This window comes from Paracoccidioides brasiliensis (assembly GCF_000150735.1).
Source record: "Paracoccidioides brasiliensis Pb18 unplaced genomic scaffold supercont2.3, whole genome shotgun sequence".
Taxonomy (NCBI): Eukaryota; Fungi; Ascomycota; class Eurotiomycetes; order Onygenales; family Ajellomycetaceae; genus Paracoccidioides; species Paracoccidioides brasiliensis.
Genome location: NW_011371360.1, coordinates 2344482 through 2370238, shown reverse-complemented (window position 1 = coordinate 2370238; position 25757 = coordinate 2344482). Strand labels below are relative to the sequence as shown.

The 25757-nt window shown below is 43.9% G+C and overlaps 8 protein-coding genes across 8 annotated transcripts; 2 read left to right on the top strand and 6 right to left on the bottom strand.

The window, feature by feature from the left end:
* Positions 1–296: 296 nt before the first annotated feature.
* On the bottom strand, positions 297–2984 carry PADG_03092 (uncharacterized protein; the record flags this gene model as incomplete). The annotated part of the gene is made up of 3 exons (XM_010760426.1): positions 297–479; positions 583–1050; positions 1188–2984. The coding sequence occupies 3 exons, from the start codon at positions 2982–2984 to the stop codon at positions 297–299; spliced, it is 2448 nt and encodes an 815-aa protein (XP_010758728.1).
* Positions 2985–5201: 2217 nt separating this feature from the next.
* Positions 5202–7591, bottom strand: PADG_03091 (uncharacterized protein; the record flags this gene model as incomplete). The annotated part of the gene is made up of 4 exons (XM_010760425.1): positions 5202–5644; positions 5721–5792; positions 5847–6453; positions 6539–7591. The coding sequence occupies 4 exons, from the start codon at positions 7589–7591 to the stop codon at positions 5202–5204; spliced, it is 2175 nt and encodes a 724-aa protein (XP_010758727.1).
* A 502-nt stretch (positions 7592–8093) lies between these two features.
* On the top strand, positions 8094–9374 carry PADG_03090 (uncharacterized protein; the record flags this gene model as incomplete). Its single annotated transcript, XM_010760424.1, has 1 exon — positions 8094–9374. The coding sequence occupies one exon, from the start codon at positions 8094–8096 to the stop codon at positions 9372–9374; it is 1281 nt and encodes a 426-aa protein (XP_010758726.1).
* Positions 9375–11308: 1934 nt separating this feature from the next.
* On the bottom strand, positions 11309–12068 carry PADG_11540 (uncharacterized protein; the record flags this gene model as incomplete). Its single annotated transcript, XM_010760697.1, has 3 exons — positions 11309–11575; positions 11671–11904; positions 11967–12068. The coding sequence occupies 3 exons, from the start codon at positions 12066–12068 to the stop codon at positions 11309–11311; spliced, it is 603 nt and encodes a 200-aa protein (XP_010758999.1).
* Positions 12069–12531: 463 nt separating this feature from the next.
* PADG_03088 (uncharacterized protein) lies at positions 12532–14220 on the top strand (the record flags this gene model as incomplete). Its single annotated transcript, XM_010760423.1, has 2 exons — positions 12532–12922; positions 13031–14220. The coding sequence occupies 2 exons, from the start codon at positions 12532–12534 to the stop codon at positions 14218–14220; spliced, it is 1581 nt and encodes a 526-aa protein (XP_010758725.1).
* Positions 14221–15141: 921 nt separating this feature from the next.
* On the bottom strand, positions 15142–16830 carry PADG_03087 (uncharacterized protein; the record flags this gene model as incomplete). The annotated part of the gene is made up of 3 exons (XM_010760422.1): positions 15142–15984; positions 16056–16421; positions 16567–16830. 3 exons carry the CDS (start codon positions 16828–16830, stop codon positions 15142–15144), a joined length of 1473 nt encoding a protein of 490 aa, XP_010758724.1.
* Positions 16831–17084: 254 nt separating this feature from the next.
* PADG_11539 (uncharacterized protein) lies at positions 17085–17421 on the bottom strand (the record flags this gene model as incomplete). The annotated part of the gene is made up of 2 exons (XM_010760696.1): positions 17085–17297; positions 17374–17421. The coding sequence occupies 2 exons, from the start codon at positions 17419–17421 to the stop codon at positions 17085–17087; spliced, it is 261 nt and encodes an 86-aa protein (XP_010758998.1).
* A 399-nt stretch (positions 17422–17820) lies between these two features.
* On the bottom strand, positions 17821–19410 carry PADG_03086 (protoheme IX farnesyltransferase; the record flags this gene model as incomplete). The annotated part of the gene is made up of 1 exon (XM_010760421.1): positions 17821–19410. One exon carries the CDS (start codon positions 19408–19410, stop codon positions 17821–17823), a length of 1590 nt encoding a protein of 529 aa, XP_010758723.1.
* Positions 19411–25757: the final 6347 nt, after the last annotated feature.

Here is a 25757-nt window from a genome sequence, read left to right as displayed (position 1 = left end):
ACACATGTGGAACTGTGCAAAGTCATCAAGGCGGTTCGCATATATCTTTTGCAGTCAATGATGCAATATTTGCTCTGTGAACATGCATGTACTTGAGTTCCTTATCTACAAATCGAGGTCAAAAGTTTCTTTGGCATTTGAGGAGAATGCCATTTTGTCTGAAGAAACCGGAAATGTAGTTGAAATTAATTTATATAGGACAGAAGAAGAAAAACGGGAGGAGAGGGGAGGAAATCGCACACAAAGGTAGAAATGGTAGTTAAAGGAAGAAACAAAGAAAACCTAATGTTGTAGATTTAACGCCCCGGAACAGCTCTCGCCAGCACCCTTATATTATCCACGAACCCTTTAATAAGTTCCTCGTACTGATTTTTGGGATCCCCAGCAAGCGCCAAGTCACCCTGGCGTCGAATTTCGGCAGAGGAAATTTCAATTTCGAGCTCATGTTCAAAATCTGATTGGGGATTGTTGGCGAGTTCCTGGATTTGGCGTTTGCGTGGTTAGTTTATTGAAGGGAGAAAGGAAGGAGGGTAAAAAGGGCGGGACAAAGAAGTGGGAATGATTTCATGTGTGAAGACACACCTCTGAGATAGCGACCTGTGTCAAGTCAATCTGATACGCCAAATGTCTATAGCTCATACGATCTTTACATCTGGCACCTCCCCTTGGAGCACCAACCCCAGACTGCGGTCCCGTATTTCCCGGTAAACTGAGCTCACCAATATCGCCTTCGAAGTTCATTTCAAGATTGACACTGATTCGCCAATCAAGACAGGTTCTTGGGCTAAATACATCAAGATCTGCAATGCGGCATTTGACAATGCGAGCTAGGACGGCTCCAGTTCGCTGGTCCGTTGTGACGCGGACTTTTGGTTTGTGACGGGGATTGAGATGGTGTTGGATTATTGGGGGGAGGGAGGAGGAGGAGATATCGTAGAAGGTGTCACGTTCCTTTTTGTGGGCGTAGGTCAATGGGATGCGGGTGCCTGGTTGAGAGAGGGAAGATTTCACGGTGTCGTTGAGAAAATCGTTGAGAGCGCGGTGTTGGGCCTGGTGTAACTTGTTAGTATTGTCCCTAAAAGGAAAGACAAGAACTGTGGAAGGATATGTATGGAGGTCATTAGGGAATTTTTTTATTTTTTATTTTTTATTTTTTTATTTTTATTTAAAAGTGAGGGATGGCCCACCAAAGACATTGAGCTTTCAAACCCAACTCGTATACTGGGATCATCTTTTGCAACGATGCATTCCGTAAGAGCAGGTATCCGAACGCGCTCTCCACGATTCCTGTCAATCAATAGGCCCAGTTTGGCTTCAACTTCAAGAATGGCATCTTGTCCCACAGCGGATCCTCCAGCGGGGGCTGCTCCAATGTCTCTCCTCATCACAACCTGCTGAAACAAAAAGTCGCATATCAACTTTGTAACTTCTTCGTGGGGGATTACTCCTGTAATTGACGGTTCCCATGGGCCCAATGAGGAGCCTGCATGGTCCAAGGGCGCGGGACGAGTAATTGGAGCTCCATTGGTTGGGGCTTCCCCGTTTGTAGTGCCAACAACTTGATGCTGGGTACCTGGGGCCAGGGGGCGATTTCTCAGGGGAGCTTTGTCCGGTAGAGAGTCGTGTCTAGGAACTGCAGATTTAGAGGGAAGAGAAAAATTGCTTCCGGTAGGTATTGCTGGTGGATTGCCGCTGGTTCGTGGAGCCTTGCGTGCGTAGGTTGGAGGTTCATCATACCGCCTTCGTTTCCTCTTGGGGGCGTCGGATGGTAACTTAGAAGTGTCCATTGGTGGATGATCTCCCTTCCCTTGTTGTATGTGACTAGGTTCAATGGATGAGGGCAGCTCACTTCGCCGTGTACTTTTGGTAGGGGGAGATATAGTTGGTGGACGACTAGCGCTTAGAGGTTGTGGCGTTTTCGGAGTAGTGGGCGGGTGTTGTAACGGTCCTGTATCACCGGTATAATATGCGTCACCAGAGAATTGGGCGGCGTTATTCCTACTGTTTTTCCACGTTGTATCAACGTCCTTACGATATGGCTGAGGAGTGTGATCACGAGCACCATTATCACTCGATCTGCTCAGATTTGCCACTTTTGTTCTTGGACTAACACTGACGCTCCGCGCCTCTGGTGCTACCGAGTATCGTCTTCGCTGCTCGCCACCCGTTCCCGGATCGTGGCGCGCAATGACTGGAGATCCTGAATCCCTCTTATTCTGCGATTGGATATCTTGACTGCCCCAGGAGCCAGATAGGGAACGCCGCTGGGAATCGAAACCGGACGACGGGGGTCGAGATTGGTGAGGAGAAGGACGGGAAAGGGGAGCCGATGGGGCTACTACGGGAGTTCCAGGGTGGGAACGGTGCTGGCTTGGGGAGAAGGGTTGTGATTGTGGTTGGATAGACTGCTGCTGTGGCGCTCCAACGTTTTCATGAGAAGGATACGTGTAGCTATGGGTGGAGGACGGAGTTTGGATGGAATGAACCGATTGTGAGCGCTGTTGTGGAAAATAAGATTGCTGGGTCCCGGCACTTAGAGCTTGAGGGGTATACGGAGAAGATAACGGCCCGGCAGATTGATTGTAAGCGGAACTGGAGGAGGTAGGTGGGAAGGGATCACGCGAATTGGGCGGGTAGGCCTGTGTCTGTATGGCATTAGGTAGGGTCTGCCCGCCCTGAGAGTGCGGGCCAGAGCTTAACGTGGATGCCGACGTATGTTGATATGGTGATTGCGCGGACCCGTAGGATGAGGAACCGCTTGAAGATCGATGAGGGCGCTGGAGGGGCGGAGGTGGCGGTGGTTTGGCGCGGAATTCCGAGGGATGCTGAGCCTGTTGAGTCTGGTTAAATGACGCCGGAGAAAGGTTATCGCGCTGTTTGTTGGGGCAATGGGAGTCCAGATCGTGACCCGGAGGTTGATGAGGGGAAGCCGGGGGTCGCTGGACACCAGCAGCGTCGTTGTTGATGATGGTGCGCAAGTCCATGATCACGGAAGCAGACACAGCGAGCTGCCTCAACAGAGCCACACATTTATCAACAGGCTACAGGACAAGCTCTCGGTCAGCCCCAAATGCATTCAGACCACCAATACGCGGCTGCAGCGGGTTGAAGAGGAGGAGGGAGGGGGGAGTAAAGTTGGGCGAAAGCAGCAGCGCGGGAGTTGGCTGGCAGGGGATAAGGAATATGGGGAGTTGAGGATATTGTGGATGAACCGTCTCAATGGGTTTGTTGTTCCTGCGTGCGGTTGAGGTTTGGCAGCTTGAGAGCGCTTGCCGTTTTGGGCGGAGTTCGACGGACAAGAGGCAGCTTTGGGGATAACGTGATCGAGGCTGGGCCAAAGTTGGAATTCCGTAATTAGAGAGAACTAAATGACAGTTGGAAATGTATAACTATATATATATATATCCCTACCGGGTGGATATATGGATCTCTCTACGTCTGCAAAGAGACATAGAAGCATATTACCGTGCTTGCTACAGCTGTAGGCTGGAGACATTCTTTAAATATCCCCCCATCTCTTGTTCTCTTGTCTCCATCCCGCCTACACCGATGTCCCTTATAGGGCCGGTCGCAATATTTGTCCTCGTTGTATCCTCACACTCAGCATCGCCTCTATTGGGAGAGCGGCCGATCCGAGGGGAACAAGCTGCACTGGGATTCCCTGCACAAAACACAGGCGTTTGATTTTATGCATGGGCTTTGCATATGAGGATCCTGTTCTCCTTATTTCTCCTCTTCGGTTCTTGGGGATTTCACTACCGTGGATGACTCATAAGGTCATGTGGTCCTCTAGGTACGTTTGCCTGTCTGCTGCGGGCTGGCGATACGGCGTTATGCTGTGGTGCAGGGCGCTAGTCCGTACAGTTACTAATTAGTTAACTAGTGCACTGGGTTCTTATACTAATAATCAACCAACGAATGAATGCAAGTGAATGAAAGATGTTGTGTCTAATGCTGAGTATTCTTAACTCGTTTGAAGTGAATAATCTGGCATCTTAGCTTGCTAACCTGCTCTTTAAAATAGCTGATTACATTCTCATGTTGTCCATCGGATATTTGAGTTCTGATGTTGAATTGAACTTGCTCTGCCTCATAGCCGCCTCTAGATTGCCATGGTTCCTAATGTTTCAACATTGGGTCAATGATGGATTTAATGTAGCTCTCCTCAATGTCTTGAGAGGATGCTCTGTGGTCTTCGACTTCCAATTCTATTCACATTCACGGATAAAGACTTCCGTGGTATGGAGTTTTTGTGATTGTATCTGCGTTCTTCATCAGCTGCCTATTATCATTCATGCTCCCGATATTTTGTTATGTCATGGCTACCCGCATTCTTCATGGTCTCTGGCTACGTGCCCTCCCATAAACCAAACCATCGAAGCTGCTGTGGTGTAAGCACGCCTTTACTGACCCGTTTTCATTATAGGGCTTTGCTTCTTGTATATCGCTGTTCGTCTGAGACTCTACAACTATTCCATTCCACCTTGTGTTCTTTTATAGGCAATGAGATGAGATATTATGTGACAGAATGGCAAGCTTGATCGATTGCAAAGGCTGCTAGCTGACGAGAACGACGATATATGGAAAGCAGTTCACGTGACGGAAGGGTCCGACAAAATGAATAAAGTATTCAGGTCGGATGCAGAAGATTATTGATGATTGTTTTATTTTATTTTATTTATTATCTTTTTCTTCTTCTCTCTCTCTAAGAAAAAAATAAGCTGGAACAACGAGAATGAATGAGAAACCTGGGACCAAAACAAACCAGGGGAAAAATAAGAACATTGAAAGAGTAACAAACAAGACAAAACAAAAAAAAAAAAAAAAAAGATAAACAGTCATAATTCATTATTTATTTCCATCTCGAATGTTCGTTCTCCATACCCAATCCGACACAAAAAGGAGGTTCGTGGGTGGTTGATGTATATTTACTCGAGGAGAATTTCTTCATCGCTCAAAAACCCAATGAAGCACGTGAAACCAAAGGATGGGGGAATTGGGTTTAGACGGGAGATAAAGAGGACGTTTATGCATATAGAGACAACTCCAAAATAAATAATAAGAAACTCCAACAATAGGTTCCTTAAGCTCTATGCGCCAGTCATATCACCATCTCTTCCTATTGCCCGCAGGAAACAAAAATTCATCACCCCGGGACATCTTAGTTGTCTCTTCATCGTTTTCAGCCCTTCGGCAAAATATTATATAGATACGCCCCACAAACCGCGGCCACCGCACACGCCCACCCAATCCCTACCAGCTCCAGGTGGCCCAGCAATGCTATTATTCGCATGTGGGGCCCAGCTAATGTTCGAAACCTCATACTCGCACTGCCACGCAGCGGCCGGCCCGCGTTCTATGGTATTGGGTGCATTGGAGGTGCCACCATGGTGTGATGGGGGAGGTGGTGGAATAATCGATGCGGCATTGCTTTGATTTATGAGATCCCAGATCAAGACAAGTGAGTCGTCTGCTCCAGAGGCGATGGTACCGCGGCGCGCTGGAGACCATTCAATGCAATTTATCGAGCCAGCATGACCTTTAAGTTCCATGAGTGCCTGACCTGGTTGTCTGACGTCGAGGATGCGGATAATGTTGGAGTCTTGGGAGAAGGTGCCAAGGAGATGTGCGTCGTGGGGTGAGGCTGCGAATGCATGTTAGATACATATACATCATTTTTCGTGGCCCACAATACAATACTTATAACAGAATTTACTTACCTGCTATTCGTAATAGGGGTGGAGGCCAAGACATGTTGTTGGTAGGGGGCGTAAGGTTTCCAGGACTCGTTACTGGATATGACGTTAGATTGAGGTAATATATGTTTGAAACTAACTGCGACTTACGCTTTTCATTCTTCTCGGATGGTTCGTATATAATCGTGCTATGTTCGAGGCTTCTCAAGTCAAACATTCGGACACTACCATCTGCACCACAGCTAACAAAGACATCAACACTATTGGCACAGAATCGGACATCGTAGACTTCCTTATCGTGTGCAATCAGCTGGGTTTTGGCCGTCAGTGTAGGAATGTCCCATATGGTGCAAGTCGTGTCAATGCTGGAAGTGATTATTAGACTTGGGGACACAATATTCCAGTCCAACGATGTTATTGGAGCGGTGTGTTCTGGAGATTTAGAATTGGAAAGAAGTGCGAGAGGTGAAAGCTTTTGTACTGGCTGGTTCCTAGACTTGCTTGATCGGTTTATAGAGTTGCTCATAGAGTAGGACTGCGAATGGGAGTCTGCTGGTAGTGACCAAAGCCGCAGATGATCGCCCGAGGTAGCTAATAGATCAGTTGATTGCTTCTGGGACGAAGGTGGCTCCCATAATATCCTTGTCACCGGATATGAATGTGTAGCCTCCGCAGTCTTAATGAAGTCTAAGCCCGGGTTTCCGTCCGGAGATTCTGGAACATCGGCAGACGCGCGCTGGCTACTTAGAATTTGAATCTGTAACGATAGTTAGTTATACATTTCTGGGATGAAGCTAACCACTGTCGCCAAATTAGCCTAATGTTCAGTGAACCCAACATACGTAATTATGGCTGTCTTCAAGGTAGCTCCCTAGTGCAACTTTTCCAAAGGAAGACCCGCCTGGTGGAACGGGCCATTTACACCAGTCCAAGGCATATACAGCCCACGGGGCGAGATAATTGCTGTTTTTAGGATATTGCACATCACCATTATTGTTTCCTGTCACTGTGCTGCCAGCGTCTTCCGACATTGTAGTATCAATATGAGGTCTGATATCAGCCAAACCGAGCGGTGAGTATGGCGATGTCTGCGGGGTCTGTGGTGCATAGGTGGTTGACGTTGATCCTATGTACTTCCCGCTATCAGGCGTACTCCCGACTTGCTTAAATTTTTGCTGATCAAACACGGACGGGCTGGCTCTTGAGTAAGCCTGTGATTGGTTTGACTGACTGGATTTTGAAGGCGTGTTAGGAGAGATCGACTGCGTGGCTAACGATGGTAGTGATTGTAGAGCTGGTGCAGTGGTGGTATTGGCCGGACCCGCGCGGTTTCCGGGCCCCGGTTGCAGTGCTCCTGGGAGTGATGTAGTGTTGTTATTGGTGTTGTTGGAGAATTGGGAGAGCTGGATATTGATCGATGGCGGGCCATAGTCAGGTGCAGAGGGAAATTGATGTTGGCCCTGCCGAGGGCCATTAGAGCCTAGCGAGTTGTTTGGTGCAGGTATGTGTAGTTCCTCTGGCTGCCGGGGAAAGTTTGGTTGCCGCCGGGGACCGTTGAAGGACTGAGACGGTTCCGTCATGGCAGAAGTTGACGACGCAGTAGACGCAGAGCTTCTCTCTCCCGCCTCAATACCTGGGAGCCGAGCGAATCTCGTATCTGCCAGGTCCCCGCCACTATTGGATCCCTTAGGATGATCGTTGGAGAAATAGAGGACGTCCGATCCTTGGGAGGTAGTGTTGGAGGGACCAGCGTGCAAGCTTATGGTGGGAGCAGCAACAGAACCTAGCACCTGTGTAGCGTGTAACATTCCATCAGTAGCGCTAATGTGACTTGGGTGATCATTTTTTGCACTTCCTGTTGAATAGTGGAGATGGCGATGCCCGTTCAGAGGCATATTCACCAGCTGAAGAGGGTTTGGGGGGATTTGATAGCTCGACCTCGACGTCAACGCTAGTAGTTTACTTGGAGCGTAAATTAGCTTTGGCTATAATGACTAAGCAGCAGCGGGCTTGGAATTGCTGAGTCATTGTAAGTCACGTGCTGATTTCCTGCTTGAATGGTTCCAATCTTTAATTGGCCAAAGATTTCCCTCGGCTCATTGTTCGTTCGAGTGGTTGGGAAGAAACAACCCCGCCAATTGTAAATAAAGACCAGAGAAAAAAGGCCGTATGAAAAAGGAACGGGGATACTCATATTAACCTTGGTCCAGACTGATAAATTTTCCGGTCTGAAGTGATTGCCAGGTGTCTCTACATGCGCCCGGCGCCTAATCTCTACGACAAACGTCCGTTCGTTCTTCGGTCTAAAATTTGTTTTGCCTCATCCACATTTACGCATGATCCCGCTGAGCTCTATATCAAGTTCTTATCTCCTGGAGTATGTGAATCTGGAGTGATATGGCGATTGGCAACAACTCTCGTTATCATGAGGCATTGCTGCTGCTTCCTGGCACCCCATCAACCTCATTCTCTTCGTTGAAGGCTGCATACGGTCCTGCACTGTCAACAGTCCTTGCCGACCTCTCTCGTCCCATCAGAGGAACTAACGGCACTGCAGTGTTAGATATTGGAATCACCATCCGTGGGCTGGCTGCACCGGATTCCGCGCCACGAGGCAGAGCTTTCGCGCATTTGCAGCACTTGTTGGCTTCTTTTTATAGGCTCCTTGGAGTGACCAGTGCCGGGCAATCCGTGGAGTTGGATGGCCCAGGTGGGGTAGATGCGAGGGTTTTTTTTATTGACGACGAAAACAATGGTACCAGCGGCGAAAATGAAACCAACGACGAGGGCTGCGCCGAGACTTCCCGTACTAGTATGGGCCCAATCATTCGACTGGCGGATTTCACAGTTTCCGGTCGTTCCTGGAGAGTAGTGTTTTCTTTGGGGACAGTCGAAGGGGATTTGCTCTTAGATGCGCTTACCCTAACACTAAACCAACAAGGGCAACCAAATACGGCTCCCATTATTCGAAAACTTGCGGGGTTGACAGGGTTAAAACTGCCCCATGTTGTTCTTGAAGAACCCGAACCGCATCCGTGCCGTCATTATTCTGTAGCTGTTGGAGGTACTTTCGACCATCTGCATGCGGGGCACAAACTTCTACTCACGGCAACCGCACTTGCCGTCGATGCAGCACCTCCAGGGTCTAAGCCAACTCAGAGGACTATCATCGTTGGCATCACGGGGGACGAGCTACTGGTGAATAAAAAATATGCAGATTTCCTTGAAAGCTGGGATGATCGATGGCGCGGTGTTTGGGCGTTCCTGGAATCAATAATAGATTTTGCGCCACCCCTTGGGGATCAAGCCACCAACACCAGCGCCGGCAACCATATCGAACATGTCAATCATCCCGGCCCAAATGGCAAATATGTCCGCGTGAGAGTGTCACCGGACTTGGATATCAAATTTGTTCAGATTTCTGATACATTCGGTCCCACAATCACAGACGAAAACATAAGCGCTTTGGTCGTGTCCAAGGAGACTCGATCGGGCGGTAAGGCAGTGAATGACGAACGGGAAAAGAAGGGGTGGTCGAAACTGGAGATCTTTGAGGTTGACGTTTTGGATATTGATGAAGATGAGCGCAAGGGAGAGTCAGGAGAGAACTTTGAAAGCAAGATAAGCAGTACTGAAATCCGTCGACGCCAAATGAACTTGGCCAAGGGGAATTTATGAGGATGTGGATCTTGCCACTTCAATTAACGTCGTAGCGATCGGTCCAATTTTGAATGTATGTGAGGAGGATAATAGATAATTATGTTTTGAAGAACAAAGCTCTTTTCAATGTAACCCGGTATGGACGCGTGATACATAAGCTGGTGAACCTGTATAGATCAGGCGCTTATACTTTCCCCGTTGGAGGACTTGAGATCAATGCCGATCTCCTGTTTAATTCACAGTACATCATATTTGTGCTTCAAGAGAAATAGACGGGTCCTCATTTTGACTGAAAAAGGTCGTTCGCCCGTCGACTAGGTTTTGGCCCTTGTGAAATGCGGGGGTTGCGGTAGTTGAGTCATGGCATTCAATAATGCCCCCCTTACGTTTGCACGAAACGACTTGAAAAACTCTTTTTTTGGTCCTTAAGAATATTTTGTCCGTAAAAGCTAATAGGGCACATCCGGATACGTTTGACAAACAAAACAGAACATATAGCGTTATTATTTTCTTGAAAGAGTCCCACACTTTTTGGCGCTTTTGATAGTGAAAAAAAAACCGTAAAAAAGTGTTCTATTAAGAACGACAAAACAAGTTAATGGTTGAACTGATGATGCCATGTTCTTGGGCATACAAGAGGGGCTGAAGAGAAAGTAAAGAAAAAGCAAAGAACATAGCCAAATGATATCAAAGTAAAGGCGACCATTCCCTTTGGCAAAGATTGAGGAGTAAGAATGGTGAATAATCGACGGATAAGGTAAAAGGAATGAGGGGACCGAAAAGCCGAGTCGATCAGAAATCGGAGAAGAGAAAAAGCAACGAACAAGAAAGCCTGCCTTGAAGTGAGGATAATTCGTCGAGGGGGAAGATTCAGGTGAAGAGACCGGATTGTATACAGCAAGGATGTACTGGGCGGCAAAGGATTGTAAATAGATACTGGGCCGATACAGATTAGAAGTTGACAGCTCCACTGAGTGATACCCCGTCTTACTTCAGGCATTTTTGCACTATTTTCATGCCCCGTTGCTTCTAGTGCTAAATAATAGGAAAAGCTCATAATTCTTGCATTGAAATGGTTGGCGAGAATTCTCGAGAACAGAAACGGGGCGAGTTGGGGTGGAATGCAGATGATATAGGACAGCTCTGATTGTATGCATGTGTGTACATGTACAGTAACGTATGGAGCTGCGAGGTACGAGGGCCCGTGCTGGACAAGGGAAGAAACGACATTCTCAAATTGCCAATGATTATTAAAGTTCGTTGGGGGTTCCTGAGTTGTCGTCACCAGTCCCTGTTTTGTTCCGCCTGCAAGGGATATTTGGTGGGGAATGTGTTTTATAGGCTGCATATTTGCGGTGGCATTGAGGAAACATAGCGCGAAAATGTGATGTATGCGCTGTACATGGACATGGACATACATACGTTGTGTCCATGGATGTTTGTCTGGACGGTAGGTATATCGGTAAGAGGCATCTTGGATGTTTGCTATCAGGGGTAATCTGTCCCGTGCAAGAGATCTCTGTCCCGCGAGGGCAATGTAGCATGGCATTAGTCCATGGGAACATGTTACTTTCTGAGGATAAAGATGATGTAAATTGCAACAGAAAGCTTAAATAAAAAATTATTATAAAATAAAATAAAATAAAATAGGCCAATAAAGTTAAATACTGTGTGTGCAGTTGGCATAAATATCCGATTGTACGGTAGACTAATTAGTTACAACTTAGGCGCTTACCAACATGTCAAACGATAAAGCTGTTGATATAGCCCTACATCAATCAGTTGTTAGCCCTGAACCTGCACCTGACTCCGCCACAAACAAACAGAGTGAGAAGGAAGGAGAGTGGTCAGGGGTCTATGAAAATACACTGTATATAGGCTTATCAGGGCCGGGTTACCTATAGGCGAGACCAGTCTAATCGAGGTCAGGTAGTCATTTTCAGATTCAAAGGTCAATGACGGCATATGACTTCTTTAACCAGGCCAGAACTGAACCCGCCTGTGGATTTCAAGTCTCGACCAACCCCCACCCCCCTACCCCGGCCCCCATCAGACCGCATGCCACCCATGTCGTTGTTGTCGGCTGGTCCACGATGGTGATTCGCCATCTGAAGCAGCATAGACCAGTCGAGCAGCTGGGTTTGCTTGGTGGGTTGCAAGGACTCTGCAGCACTGGGTCGTTGCATCCGCTTAAAGGATTGTCGGGAGGTCTTTAGGGGCTATTTCTGGCTGGGTTAACGAGAAGCCAAGCTCTGCGGACTGGCTCTTGTCAAGACCAACACGATGACGCTCTTCACAACCATTCGCCCGCCACATCCGTGCCACAGGCTCTGGCGCGGACCCAACCCTCGGGCTTCAGGTCGTTTCTGGATTCGCAGCGGCCCGCATAACTGCCGCAGCAGGCTTGGGATCTGCTGGTGCTTTCCCGGTCATGTGACTGGATGGTGTAGTGGCAGCTCTGGTGATTGGCATCGGTGAAGCAGCAGCCCAGCACACAGCACACGTTTGTCGCTGTTACTCGACGGCGGAGGCGACGGGATGGAAGCGCCTGTGCATTATATTGGTCTGTAGTTATAATACCGAGTCGCCTGTGTCCAAGTGAAAGGGGACCCTATCAGCTACGGCATGCTCATTTGCTGCCATCACTTTGAGCCCTAAATAGTGTTTGCCCCGACTTGTCTCCCTGTCTCCACGTCTCGTCGCCTGAGCCATTATAAGATCGTTTTATTTTATTTGTACTCAGTCCTGTTTAAAGTTTTTGATTTTTACCTCCTCTGATGGTTGAACGAAGGCCTCATCACCGCACGTTTTACCGATCAATCACTCTATTTTTGGGCCAAATAACTTCCAATATTATTTATTAATTTCCAAAAAAAAAGAAAGGAAAAAAGGAAAAAAAGGGGAAAAAGAATAAAAAAGAGAGAAAATCCCATCCCAAAAATATAGAAAAATATATATATCGATATCCCGGTCATCCCCCCACCTCTTCCCTTCTAATAACCACTCAATCACTGTTGCTGAAAGAAATCCGCCAACCTGTCAGTTTTTCTGCTTAATTGGTTCTTTTCCTTTTTTTGCCTTTGTGCCGCTGCGCTTAGGGCTCTCCCATAACGAGCCCGACGAGCTAGATTTTGAACCGGCAAGAAAGCCGCCATCTGTGTCCCAAACCCCAGTGATGGACGTGCCACGAGGTATATTGGGCCTTTCAAATGAGTTGTTCAAGGAAATCTTAGATCATTTGGCTCGGGATTCTGAAAAATGCATCAACGTCGACCGTCGTGCATACCTCTCTATCGAGAGTTTCAAGCGCCCAAGCCCGCCTGCGCCAATACCCCTCATTTACGATAGTAAGAATGGCTTTCAGGAAGATCATCGAACAGATATCGACCGTTTCAGGGAGGTGTGCAAACGCTTTGCAGACATAGGTGCTTCTCATAAGTTTAGCCGCGTTGTGGTGCGGTTTTCTGAAAGCGCGTTCCAGAAACTGGATATGCTGTCAGGTTCTCCGCATTTGGCAAGGCACTGCAGGAGTTTCACGTATATCATTCGGTCATTTTACGTTGAAGGTTGTTCATGATATCTCCAATCGTCCCCATTCTTTCACTCCACGCATTCTTTTTTCCTGCCTTGGTGTGTCTAACGCATCTCTGTCTTTCTCTTTTCGTCCCGTTTAGATCGAGACAGACTCAGTGAACTGTTCTTAGCGGCAGACTCCAGTAAATTAAAAATTTCCGAGCACCATCGCCGGCTCGAGGAACAAAAACTCCTTGTCAACACCAGCGAAGACTTCGCATCTCTAAAGAGGGCAATGGCAGCATTCAAATCACTTCAACATGTAAAAATTTTGAAGGTCCAGGACGAGACGGAACGGGAACTTTTGCAATATATCCATCGCCATGACAGTGCCCAAGACCCATTAGTGTCATTAGATTGGAAACCAGCATGCACTCGTGCAGTACAAACACTTGCAGTAGCTCTTCTCGAATCACAATCCCCTATTAACAGATTCTCCGGGCCACAGATAAATCCCCAAGCAGCCCTCAAATTGAAACAAGCACCTATCCACATGCTTTCCGCCCTAGCTGTCAAACTGACCTGTCTGGAAATCCACTTCGATGCGGCGGGACATGTCAATGAAGAGATGCGAGAATTATCAGAAGTGTTTCGCACTTTATTCATGGCCGCCAAGAACATGGAAGCCGTGCACCTAGGATTCCCATCGCGAATACCACTTGACCTGCGCCTGGAAGATATATTCCACAACGTATACTGGGAGAAACTGCGTGCGTTTGGCATACAGGCCTGGCGTTTGGACTCCCAGGAAATTATCGATTTCGCGCGACGACACCACAAAACGCTCCGCGGTCTCCGGCTACGTGACGTCCTTCTCAAAGAAGGGAATATGTGGAAAGACGTCCTTTCCATGCTACGCGAGGAGATGGATATTTTGGAATGGGTCAGCCTGCGACGAATTGACTATTCCAACGCTTTTGACGAGAAGTGGGCGACAAGCGCGAATATATCTGATATCCAGTCATTCCCCAATTCTGACAGCGAGGATGATGATATGTTCGATATTCATGATGTGGAAAATAACGAAAATAACGGCGATGACGATGACGATAGCATTGGTGATGAATCAGATGGGATGAGTTCGCATAATGCGGACGATGGGCCTAGGGCTAACCAGATTGAGCTTTCACCAGATACTGCTGTCTCGTTGATATCACCCTTTTCATACTGGACAACGCCCCTGATGTCGATATCTATCGAGGACCTAGAGGACAATGGGTTCAATGTGGAGTATCGACAACGGAAACTGTGGGAGGCGTGGGTTATTTCGAAGTCAAGATACAACAAGTAGTGTTGTTCTTTAGTTTTTTCGTGCCTTCTGACGAGGTTATGGCTTTTTTATTCCTTTCATATGATTGCTGGAATTTCATGTCACCATTTATGGTCCAAACTTTTACGCAGCGAGTGTTGATTTTGGTTTTGTCCCTGGCTTTTGTTTTTTACTTTACCCTCGCGACGGATCTTTCTCGTTTTCTCTGTTGCAGCTCCTTTATTTTCAATTTTTTTCTCCTGTGATTTTATCCAACAGACGAAAAGTAGCATTTCGAATTGTCGATTAGAAGCCCCTGTTGCAAACGCAAAGGGTCTTCCAGAGGGGTTGTACATATTCATACCTCATAAGGGACCTTCTGCCAGCCAGCCAGCTGTTCACTGTTCCCGCCAAGCTATCAACACTCTGCGAGGTATGGGATTTGGAATGATAGGTTTGGCAACTAAATATAGTGGTATATCCAAATAAACTAAATTTCAAAATGGTTCCTGGCTCAATTGCAACATATTAACGCAGCAGATAAGAAATCTCTAGAGCTCCCTTTTACCGGTGAGCTAGGCAAAAGTCGTGGAATCTAGGTGTACGGGAAATGTAAGAGCTGTTGTGGATCGGGATTGCCTATGGAAACAAAAAGAGATCATTTAACATTCAAAAGAAAAAGAAATAACGAAAGCCTTGAAATCCATTCATATATTGATGTTTGAGTGTCCGATCTCGTTTGAAGAGCGGAGACAAATATTGTAGCCAAGGAACAGAGTTGTTCTGTCTGAGCACGGAAACATGTTGTGATATATAGTGCATGTTAGTATGGAGGGAGTTGGAGCAAAGTCTACCAGATTTAATCACATTTGAAGGCATCTCCAGTCGCGAGAGAAATGATAACAACAGAGTTATTGGATGCCGTGGACACTGGAAGAACTCTCGAAACTTCTTGCACTACTCTTAAAAGAGGCACACAAGGTCAATATTCACCTCAAATGTCGTGCGTTCTCGAACATGTTTCAGAAGATACCCGCAATGCTCGGCTGGATATTCAAGCAGCTTCAGCATTCGGGGGTCCGTGCTATGTTCTAAGAACATGCAAACAGCGACACATTCGGCATGAATCCTTGGTTGCATCCACCACTGATTTTCTTGACACTTCTTTGCTAGCCAGTAGCCTAAGATGAGAATTGCTCTCGGGTCTTTCCTTTGCAAAAGGTCAGTATAATCAGGTAGCAGCCGGCCCATGAACGAAGTCAGTTTGCTCGAGTTTTCGTTACAGGGCAGCAGATTCAGTAATGGACTAAGCATGCGAAGTGGCCAATGATAAGGGTTTGTTTCTTCAGTTGTTGTTTCATCGATTTCACAAAGTTCAGCTAGAGCAGGGTGAAGACCCTCAGCGCCCGGGCGGTGGTCATCAAATGTGTGGTCTTCGTCATCAGATTCCATAAAGACTTTGTACCAAATGCTCTGAGACAAAAAAGGGCCTGTGAATCTGAGGAGGTGCCTGAGTCCGGATTGGACGAGGAGCCAGTTTAGAGCTTTAGGGTCTGGTGAGAAAAGCCAGGATTCTTCTGGCTTGTACTCTTCTACCGCGAAAGAGAGAACGCCCAGGAGCAGACAGGTCGACATGAGACCATCCATGTTATGCACGCCAATGGGAGTAAATAGCTCTTTCTGATACAGATTGATGGCCCGCTGCCAATGGTAGCTTTCGGCCATTCTGAATGACGAGTCCCATGAGTGTAATCGTCTCAGGCTGGTTGTGGCAGCGCCCAGAATAGCATGCATGAGATATGGAGTCTAAAATAATTAATGTTAGCGTCGTGTGGGATCCAGAATTTAGAAAGAGAATGGCGTATAATAGGAACTACCTGAAAAGCTACACGCAACATGTCCCCCTTTGCCACATCTTTACCGGCCTCGGTAAGGCCGGAGTTTTCGCCTGGGAGGGCCAAAAAATGATAGAGAGCTTCGACAGAATTACGATGAGCAGGTTTTGTGATAAAATTACTGAGATCATCGTCAATACCGGGAGAAAGTCGCAATGCTGAGTCTATTTTGTCCGCAAGGTCGGCAATGGCCAGTGAATAGGTGGTGGAATCAATCTCATAGATTTGAGATAACTCCTTTACTAATCGGAATGTAGATTTTGACTTTGATTGGGATTCCATTACCAAGTAATCACAGGATATGCCATAAGCGTCACACTTTCGGCAGCCTGGTTTGGTTTCATCGCACTGAAAACCATGGATAAATTACCGTCAGATATGCTGCATCTAGACCCAACACAAAACACGCTACATACGTTCCTGCATCTATGCAGACTAAGGTGTCCTTGTACAACCAAGGAAATGAATGGAATTGGAGATGGAGAAAGCATACCTTAACCCTGCGTTTCTTACAATTACAGCAGCCCATCCTCGATTTCCGGTGAGGTTTCCGGGGACGGAAGATCGGGTACTCCACAGATTGGATGACTTGTTGCTGCGATGACTTAATCGGCTGTTGCCGTCGTGGATATCTGACGCGAAACACTACCTGATTTCGAATAACCCGATTTAAAGGAGTGGCCAACTCTTGAGTGTGCCCTTTATCTTGTCGACGCAGGGTGGATGGGGATAGAGATGATTTTGGTATGGAGGACATGATGTTTCGAGCTTAGATTGAGACAAATTGTCGTTAAGCGTAAACGATAAGCGGGTACATCTGAACACCGATAGCAGTAAGCCAGAGCTTATACTGAGTAGATTAGGTGGACATGCCGTATATATAAACGCTCTGGCTGAAAACAGCACTTAGCAAAGTGTCCTTCTCCAGACATCAAAGTTACCTGATATGGTTAAACGAGGTACCAGGGAGAGACAGCATCGGATATTCACAGGATATGACAGATTCAGCCCTCACCAAATTGCCTTGTAAACCACCCTACCATCGCCATCGCCATCGCCGTCGCCGTCGGGACCATCATCGTCGACATTATCAAATCCTTGTGATGATGTTCTTGCACTGAACTTGCATCCGCTAGTCCCAGAAAGGAAGGAATTCGTGTCCGTGTGGGGAAGTCGGTCCTGATTGGCTGATCGTGAGGTAGTTAGTTGAGCCGCATGCGAAGCCTACTTAGTCAGCCAACATGCAACCTTAGAGGCAAGTTTGCTACCTTTTCGAGATGAAGAAATTTTCAATGGGAACAGGCTTAGTTGTTGATGAAGGCTTCTCCTTGCCAAACTCCATGTCCATTGGTTCCGATATATTATTGTCACTCAGCAACACTAGAATCGCGTTTTGATGGCGCAGTCAATTCATTTTAAGCGAAGTTTTAATGTGCGACTGAGAAGGGGCATCAACGTCGACATTCTCTTAACATGACACTGAAGATTCAGTTCAGGTCATCATTGATGCCCTGCGGGTATTCCTGTTTATCAGAATAAAGATTTTTGTATCACCCTACAACGACGTTGGCTCATTCATGTACCAATCTAGACGCATATTAACATCTACGCATCCGTTTTCGTGACGCGGTTAAAGTGATCACAGGTAATAAATTGTTGCGCCGATATGTATATACGAAACACAAAGTATAGTGTACAGGTACATGGTTCTCATATTTCTCCCCTCCCGATATGAAGAACGATACGGTCACGGTATCGGCTTCATGGGCAATGATGCGTCCGCGGGAACATTGTCCTCCTCCTCCATCTCGTCTTGTTCGAATTCTTCGTTCTCCATTTCCTCCTCATCTTCGCCAAACACCCTTCTCCACACCCCATCCCAAATACCTTTCTTAGTAATAAGCGTCCCAACCATAAGCAACGGCAAATGCCATACACTAGCCCAAAATAGGCCTCTTGCACTTCCACCTGCTCCTTGCAATTTCCAGAACCGATACGCTTCCTTGGCTAGCCAACAATTGACTAACGTCCCCCCAATCAAGAATCCTTTGTCGACCACACCAGCCCACCAAAGCCCAGCGCACAATGGAAACATGAGGATCGAGTAACGAAGGGCCACTCGACCATTTCGCGCGGGATTCATCCACGCAAGCATTTTGTAGCCTGCGTTCTTGTACTCCTCGCGAATAGTGTGGGAGAGGGAATTGAAGTGCGGGAACTGCCAGGCGAAGAGGATTGCTGCCATGAGCCAGCCACCGGGGCTGTCAGGGCCAAAGAGGAGATCGCGCCAGGTATCATGGCCAGTTGTAGCGGATTGGCCAGTGGCAGCAATCCAGCCCATTAAAGGTGGGATTCCACCGACAATGGCGCCTACCCAGGTGTTTATAGGAGATATACGTTTGAGGGGGGTGTAGACGAACGCGTATAGGAAAAGATTAAATGCAGATAGAGCAGCGACGGTTGGATTTGTGCCCATATATAGTGCGGTTATGCCGACGGTACCTGTGAGCGCGGCAAATAAGAGGGCAGCCTTGGGGGAGAGGAGTTTGCGAACAAGGGGCCTGTTACGGGTGCGGGACATGCGGGCATCGTGTTGTGGCTCGAACAACATGTTTAGAGTGTTGGCACTTGCGGATGAGAGGAATGTGCCGGTTGTGAGGTAGAGAAAGGTAAGAGTAGAAGTAGAGAGAGCGGGGAGAGGTGTTACTGATGGGTCTAGTGCTAGCAGTGTTGGAATAGGATAGAGGCCGTAAGCGGTTGTAGCGGTGAGAACAACGAGGAAGGACAGGTTTGGTTTTGTAAGGGCAAGGAAGGTTGCCATTGTCCGCCGCAGAGAAGTCTTCGGGAGAGATGAGGATATGGTGGAAAGGCGGGCTGAGGCATCAGGACGAATCTCATATTTAGAGTTGGCTTCCTGCTCAACCTTCAATCGTTGCCGTCTTCGATGGGGAAGTTCTTCAGGGGAAGTAGCAGGTGATCCATGTTTCCTGTTTGCCTCAATTGGTGTGCCGAATGAGCACTGGGTATCAATAGAAGGAGGTACGGAGTGAAAGAGAGCGGAGCGATCGGTATGTTGTGATTCTTTTCTTAACCGTTGAATGACACCACGCTGAGACAATGAGCTACTGCGTAGTCCGCTGGAAGAAAGGTAGGCTTTCTGAAAAGCTTTAGGCAAATTTGTGGCCCGATATTCCGTATTTTGCAGGACCCTAGTTGTGGAGAAGCCTCTCCGCGAGACATCCGCTGGCTGCGAAATTAGGCGGGTGAAGCAGCGGGAACAAAGCGCGGCAGCGTCCAGAGCCACGCCAGTGCGTAACATTAACAACGAAAAGGCCATGGCCAATCCAGGTTGCACTCAATTGGCAGCCTGAATCAACAGAGGCCTCGCCATGACATGGCAATGCGTTGGGTGTAACTTGATGTTGATGCAGAAGTTTCAACTTTGGGATTTCTTTTCAAATTTGCTGATTGGGGTATCTTAGAACTGCATGATGAGTAAGCTCGCGTCTTCCGCAAAGGATCATGTGACCGCTAAGGATTGTGCTGAGTCCAAAATAGACTGACAATTGGGTGCCAGTAGTTTAACAAGTTTTCACATGAAGCATTGTTGTCTTTAATCAGGTTATAAACCTCTTTGATAAGAAATATCTTCATGTATTATTTAAATATGTTTTAAATATCATTTTTATTCATAAAATAAAATATTTAATTTATTAATAAAATATATATTATTTTAAATAAAAATAGTAAACTTAATGAATAAATATTTAAAAAGTTAGGTAATAAAATTTTTATCAATATTTAAAATAAATTGCAAAGAAAAGAAAAGAATAATAAATAATCAATTCAAATAACTTTGTTAATAATTAATATATTGTCATGGCTTAGTTTAAAGGCATGATGATATATAAAACAAAAGCTCAATTTATCTATCTACTAGGTAGCTGCGATGAGAATACTAAACTGGGGATTAGAATATGAGAATGAAACGAGCAGCCCAATATATATAGGCGGTTGAGGATCGGAGCGGATCAACCTTATCCCATATTACCGCGACTGCGCTGTAACACTCAATCTTTTTTACAAATGTAATTCTCAAGTAAGTGAATCACTCAAGTGAGCGGATCACTCAAGTGAGCGGATCACTCAAGTTAGTGGATTACAAAATCATCATATTTCAACTCTCTAGATTTTAAATCAAAATATCTCAACATCACAACACTTAATTAAATTAAATTAATTTACACTAGATTAGAGATATTTTATTTTTGTATATCTAAAAGTATAATAAATACTGTAGTATTATAAAGCTTATTAAAATCATATAGACTTAAATAATATAGACTTATAAAGTTAAATAATTGTTTATTCAACAGATGTAGTAGATGAAATAATAAGATTCTGAGCTTTATTTCTAGTTAAATCTACTATATATTGAATTTAATATTTAGATCTATTTTACTTTTTCATTTCTATCTTATTTCATATTAAATATATAAAAATAAAATTTATTTTAACATATTAACTGATATAATTACAGTCATTTATTTTTAATTTTTAAAATATAAAAGTTTTATTTGACTGTAATACTCACTGTTAATAATAATCTTAAGAGAGCAAAATCTTATTATAAAATTAATTTTATCAAAGTTATATATATTCTTTTATAGAATTTTATACTTAGTAATTATAATTTTTAAAAATTTAAATCAAATTTAAATAATTTTTATATTTTTATATTTGATTTGATCATAATTATAGCATTTAAAATAATATATTACTAGATTTAACATTTAGTTCCTGCTAATATAGAGGAAGTGGTTATGAAGATACTGAAATTATATATAATAAGAAGATAATTAGCTGTATTTTTAATAAATATCAACTGTAAAAAAAAATTATTTAATTTGATTTAGCATTTATTATGATATTCTACTTCTATTCTTCTGCATCTTTTTATATTAGTATTTGCTCTCTATTCACCCCTCTCTAATTCACTTATAGGTCTCAATCTTTTCTATATTTTCTATTCTATACAATTGCTTCTATCATATAAAGTGATTATAGTGTGTATATATAGCAGGATATTTACTCATCTTATTAGAAGAGAATCAGATATGATTTATTCTATCTATTCAATTACTTATATTCATCAAATTGATAGCATGTTCATGTCTCTCTAAAAGGTTCAAGATCTACTGAATCAATCAAAGTTCAAAATATATATTAAATTGGTTCAAAATCTACTAAATCAGTCACTTTAAATCATAATTACTAGTCACTCTAATTCATAATTGCTAGTCTAATCACTTTATAAAAAGTGTTAGCTGTAGTATCATCCTCTGAGTCAAATCTCAATTATCTTCAAATAACTACCTTAACCACCTCACAAAATGTCAAAGATAAATACTCTCATCATTTGAATATTTTCATCATTCTGATAGCTTGTAAATTCTCAACAAGATCAGAGGATGCTGAGTTAATCAGAAAGAAGCAAGCTGCTGATGAGAACACTCACTACAGCAGTTCTCATTAATGCATGCAGATGTTCACAGAAAAGTATATAATAGCAATTGCAGAAGTGTGAAGAAATAAGAGTAGTTGATATACAGAATTACAACTGTTGATCATTCTCTATGATTGTCTCAAGATGAAGAGAGTGCTATTCTCTGTCTCTGCAAGATGATATAATGAAATGAGTGCAATAATACAGAAAACTTTAATAGCAGAATGAATAACTGTCTTCTACTGATGAATTTAAATGTTCAGAATAGAAATCATCAAGCATATCAGAGATCAGAGATTTATTACTTCTTTCTTTGCAGATTTTGATCACTCAGTTGCAAAAGATAATCACTGTAATGAGAAAGTGGTACTGAATATTATAAAGAAGCTCAAAGAGCTTAATGTATAATTGAGAAAGTGAGAGGACAGATTGACAGATCTTAATATGCAGTTAAAGAAGTGAGAGAACTAAATGACAAATCTGAAATTCCAGCTCTATATCTGCAAGTCTCTTCTCAGTGAGTGAGAGAAGGAACTAATCACTCATGAGATTTACTCAGAGTGTGTCAATGTCACCCACTCATTTGTCACAAAGCTGAGCTCAAAAAGAGTCAGTTGAGAAGTGTTGAGAGTAACAAGTCATCTGTGAGAATTGATTTTGCATATCATAGTTAATCTAGAGCATGATAGAACTGCCAGCACAGAGCATTACATATATAATATGAAGGATAATAGAATAAGATGAGATAACTGATCTACTGCTAAGAGATATGACCAATCTGCATCTCTTATGACAGACAATTAAAACAGAATCACTACCTCTTTATACAGTAAGAAGCAATTAGTGAAGCTTCAAGCAGCAGATCTTATGCTTTATAACTCAGATGAGATAGATATGACCATTTTTATATCATGATTAAAGTTCATAACAACTTTAAAAGAAGAGAGAGTAATTCTCAGAATGATTTCTCTATGTTTCAAGAAGAGAACTTTGAAGTGACACAATGAGCTATCATCTGAATGCCAGAATGAGATGGCAGTGTCACTTGCAGTAACAGTTAATAAGCTTACAGAGTGAGTTTCAGCTTTCAGAAGAGAAGATCTGAAATCAAGCTCAGAAATTATAATTCTTATTTGATAAAATAAGTGAGCTATTACTCACTATCTATATTATCTGCAAGATCACCCTTCTATGAGTGGTAGTGATTTCTAACTATAAGGGGTTGAACCCCTAGATTCGCTCTGGCTGGCTGACTCAGCCTAGTCATCGTTTGCACATGCGCACATGATCATGCTACGCAAGCTTGCTTAAGCTTGAGTTCTCATCTCATTCTTTTCTTCCCTTTCTCAAGCAATTCATCCTTGTTATATAGGAGGACTAGCCTCTAGTTCTTAGAGCTTAACCCTTTACATTATGAATTGCTTCACTCCTTTCATTGATAGGCCACTGGGAGCCTTAATTCTGTATCATGAAGCTCAGCAAATGTACTGATATATGATAGGCTATTGGGAGTCTTAAATCCTGCATCATGAAGTTCAGTGATAGCACTGGTATATGAATAGACTGGGTTAGCAATCATGCTAACAAACAAATAAGTAACATTGAAAACATCTAGCTGAATGAGATAAAGCAGCAGACTTGTACAACAAATACACAAATGAATCAACATGAAGCAATGAGCAGGGATGCCCTCAGCAGCTTTGAACAACAATGAATAGCCTTTCTTCAATAGCAGAAACAGGTTCAGTGTGAGAACAGAGATTTAATAGCAGCTCAGCAAGCTGAAATAGCTAATCTATGACAAGTTTTAAACACTCTGACATCAACCCTCTCTCAATTGAACTCACAATCACTCATTGCAGTCAGAAGACCAAAGACCAAACTACTGAACTGCAAGAAGTATGATGGTTCTAATCTGAAGCACTACTCTCAGTGGGAGATAAAGCTTCAATCAAAGCTTAAGATCAATGAAAAAGCTTTAGGCAATAATGAGGAATGTGCTTGGTATGTGTACTTGAGACTGAAAGAAATGACAGCAGCTTAAATTTATCTCTGAGTTGAGAATAATAAGAACAAGATCAACTTCACAGTAGAGAGCTTACTGAAGCAGACATGCATGCTCTTTAGTGATCCCACATGACAGAAAAAGACTATGCAAAAGCTCAACAATCTATGACAGAGTAGAAGAGCTCTCTTCAACTTTCTGCCTGAATTTAATCAGCTACTGCTGGAAGCTGGTGATCACAGATAGGATGATTGCATTAAAAAGAGATATTTGAAATCTGCTCTAAGCATGGAGCTGAGAGAAGGTATGATGGGTGTAAGAGAACTGTCTCTCTACAAGAATTACTGCAAGAAGCTTAGATTAGTTGATCATCAACTCTCTGAGCTTAAGACTCTAAGGCAGTGGTCTAAACATCATGAGAGCAGATCTTCTTCAGATCATACAACATCTAATCCACACTCTCTACTTTGTCATACTGTTCTCAATTAATGAAATCAGTCTCAAGCTTCTGCTGATGATCTGATGAATCTCTCTTCTGATGCTGTGACTTCAAGTATTCACCACATCAAATTGATAAATCAGACAGAGATTAATCAAAGAAGAGAGCAAGACCTGTGTCTGAGATGCAGAGTCAGAGATCATATGATTAAGAGCTGTCTGTTTAAATCTCCCAGACACTCTGCCACCCTCACAATAGCTAAGATGATTCCCAAGCCAGTACTAGACAATGACAATGTGGATACAAGTGAAGATTCAGGAAAAAAAGTAGCTTCAATCAAAAGACACTGGAAGAAGTGAAATAAGAAGCTTATGAAGAAGCAATGAAGAGGATTTAAATCTAAGATGATATTCAAACCCTTCACTGTCAATGCTCTAGTAGATAATGCCTTTTCAACTAGAGCAATGATAGACAGTGGATGTAATGTCTATGGTTTTATTTCTCAATTCTACATTAACAAGCATAAGCTCCTGTGCATTGAAATTCTCTCTGTTAAAATGACCAGCTTTAAAGACTCCATGAAACTCTCCATGAGCATAGTGACTGGCATTTGAATTGATATAGATGGTCATGTAACTGAACAGGCCTTTCTCTACATGGTAAATGAGTTATATGATCATGATATATATCTAGGTGACCCCTGGCTGGCCCAGTAAAAGGTGACTGTGATCCCTCATCAAAGAATTGTGAGATTTGAAGAGAGTGGCATAGAGGTAGAGCCTAGTTCAAATGCAAAAGCTGATGTGATTCCCATCTCTGCTGTAAGCTTCTCTAGGCTTGTGAGCACTTGAGAGAAGTGAAACATCAAGATCTTCACTGTCAGTTTGGCTGACATTCAAAAGACTCTGGAAGTGAAATCAAAGATTGACCCTAGAGAAAAGCTGTCTAAACATTATCATGAGTTTTTGAACATATTTGATAAGAAAGCTGCCAACACTCTACCCCCACTTTATGGCCCAGGTAGAGATCATGGGATTGAACTGATTAAAAAGACTGATGATAGCACAGAACAACCCCCTTGAGGCTCACTATATAATATATCTTGAGAGGAACTACTGGCTCTGTGAAAGACTCTTACAGATTATCTAGATAAGAGTTTTATTAGAGTGAGCAACTCCTCTGCAGCTGCCTCTGTACTATTCACAAAGAAGTTTGAGGGTGGGCTAAGATTCTGTGTGAACTATCAAGCTCTTAACAAAATCATCTGAAAGAATTGATATTCTCTATCATTAATCAGTGAGACTCTACAGTGAATTGAATAGACTAAATGATTCACTAAGCTGGACATTATTGCAGCTTTTCACAAGATTCAAATCACAGAAGGTGATGAGTGGATGACAGTCTTTAGAACTAGATACAGATTATTTGAGTGGCTGGTTACACTCTTTGATTTGGCCAATGCTCTGAGCACATTTCAAAAATATATTAACTGAGCATTACATGAATATCTGGACAACTTCTGCTCAGTCTATTTAGATGACATCTTGATATTTTCCTCAAGAAGCTTACAGAAGCATTGTGAGCATGTACAAAAGATGCTTATGCATCTACAGAAAGCAGACCTGCAGGCAGACATCAGAAAGAGTGAGTTTGAGATGAACAGTACAAAATATCTTGAATTCATCATTGAAGCAGACAAGGGTATATGAATAGATCTGGAGAAGGTTAAAGCTG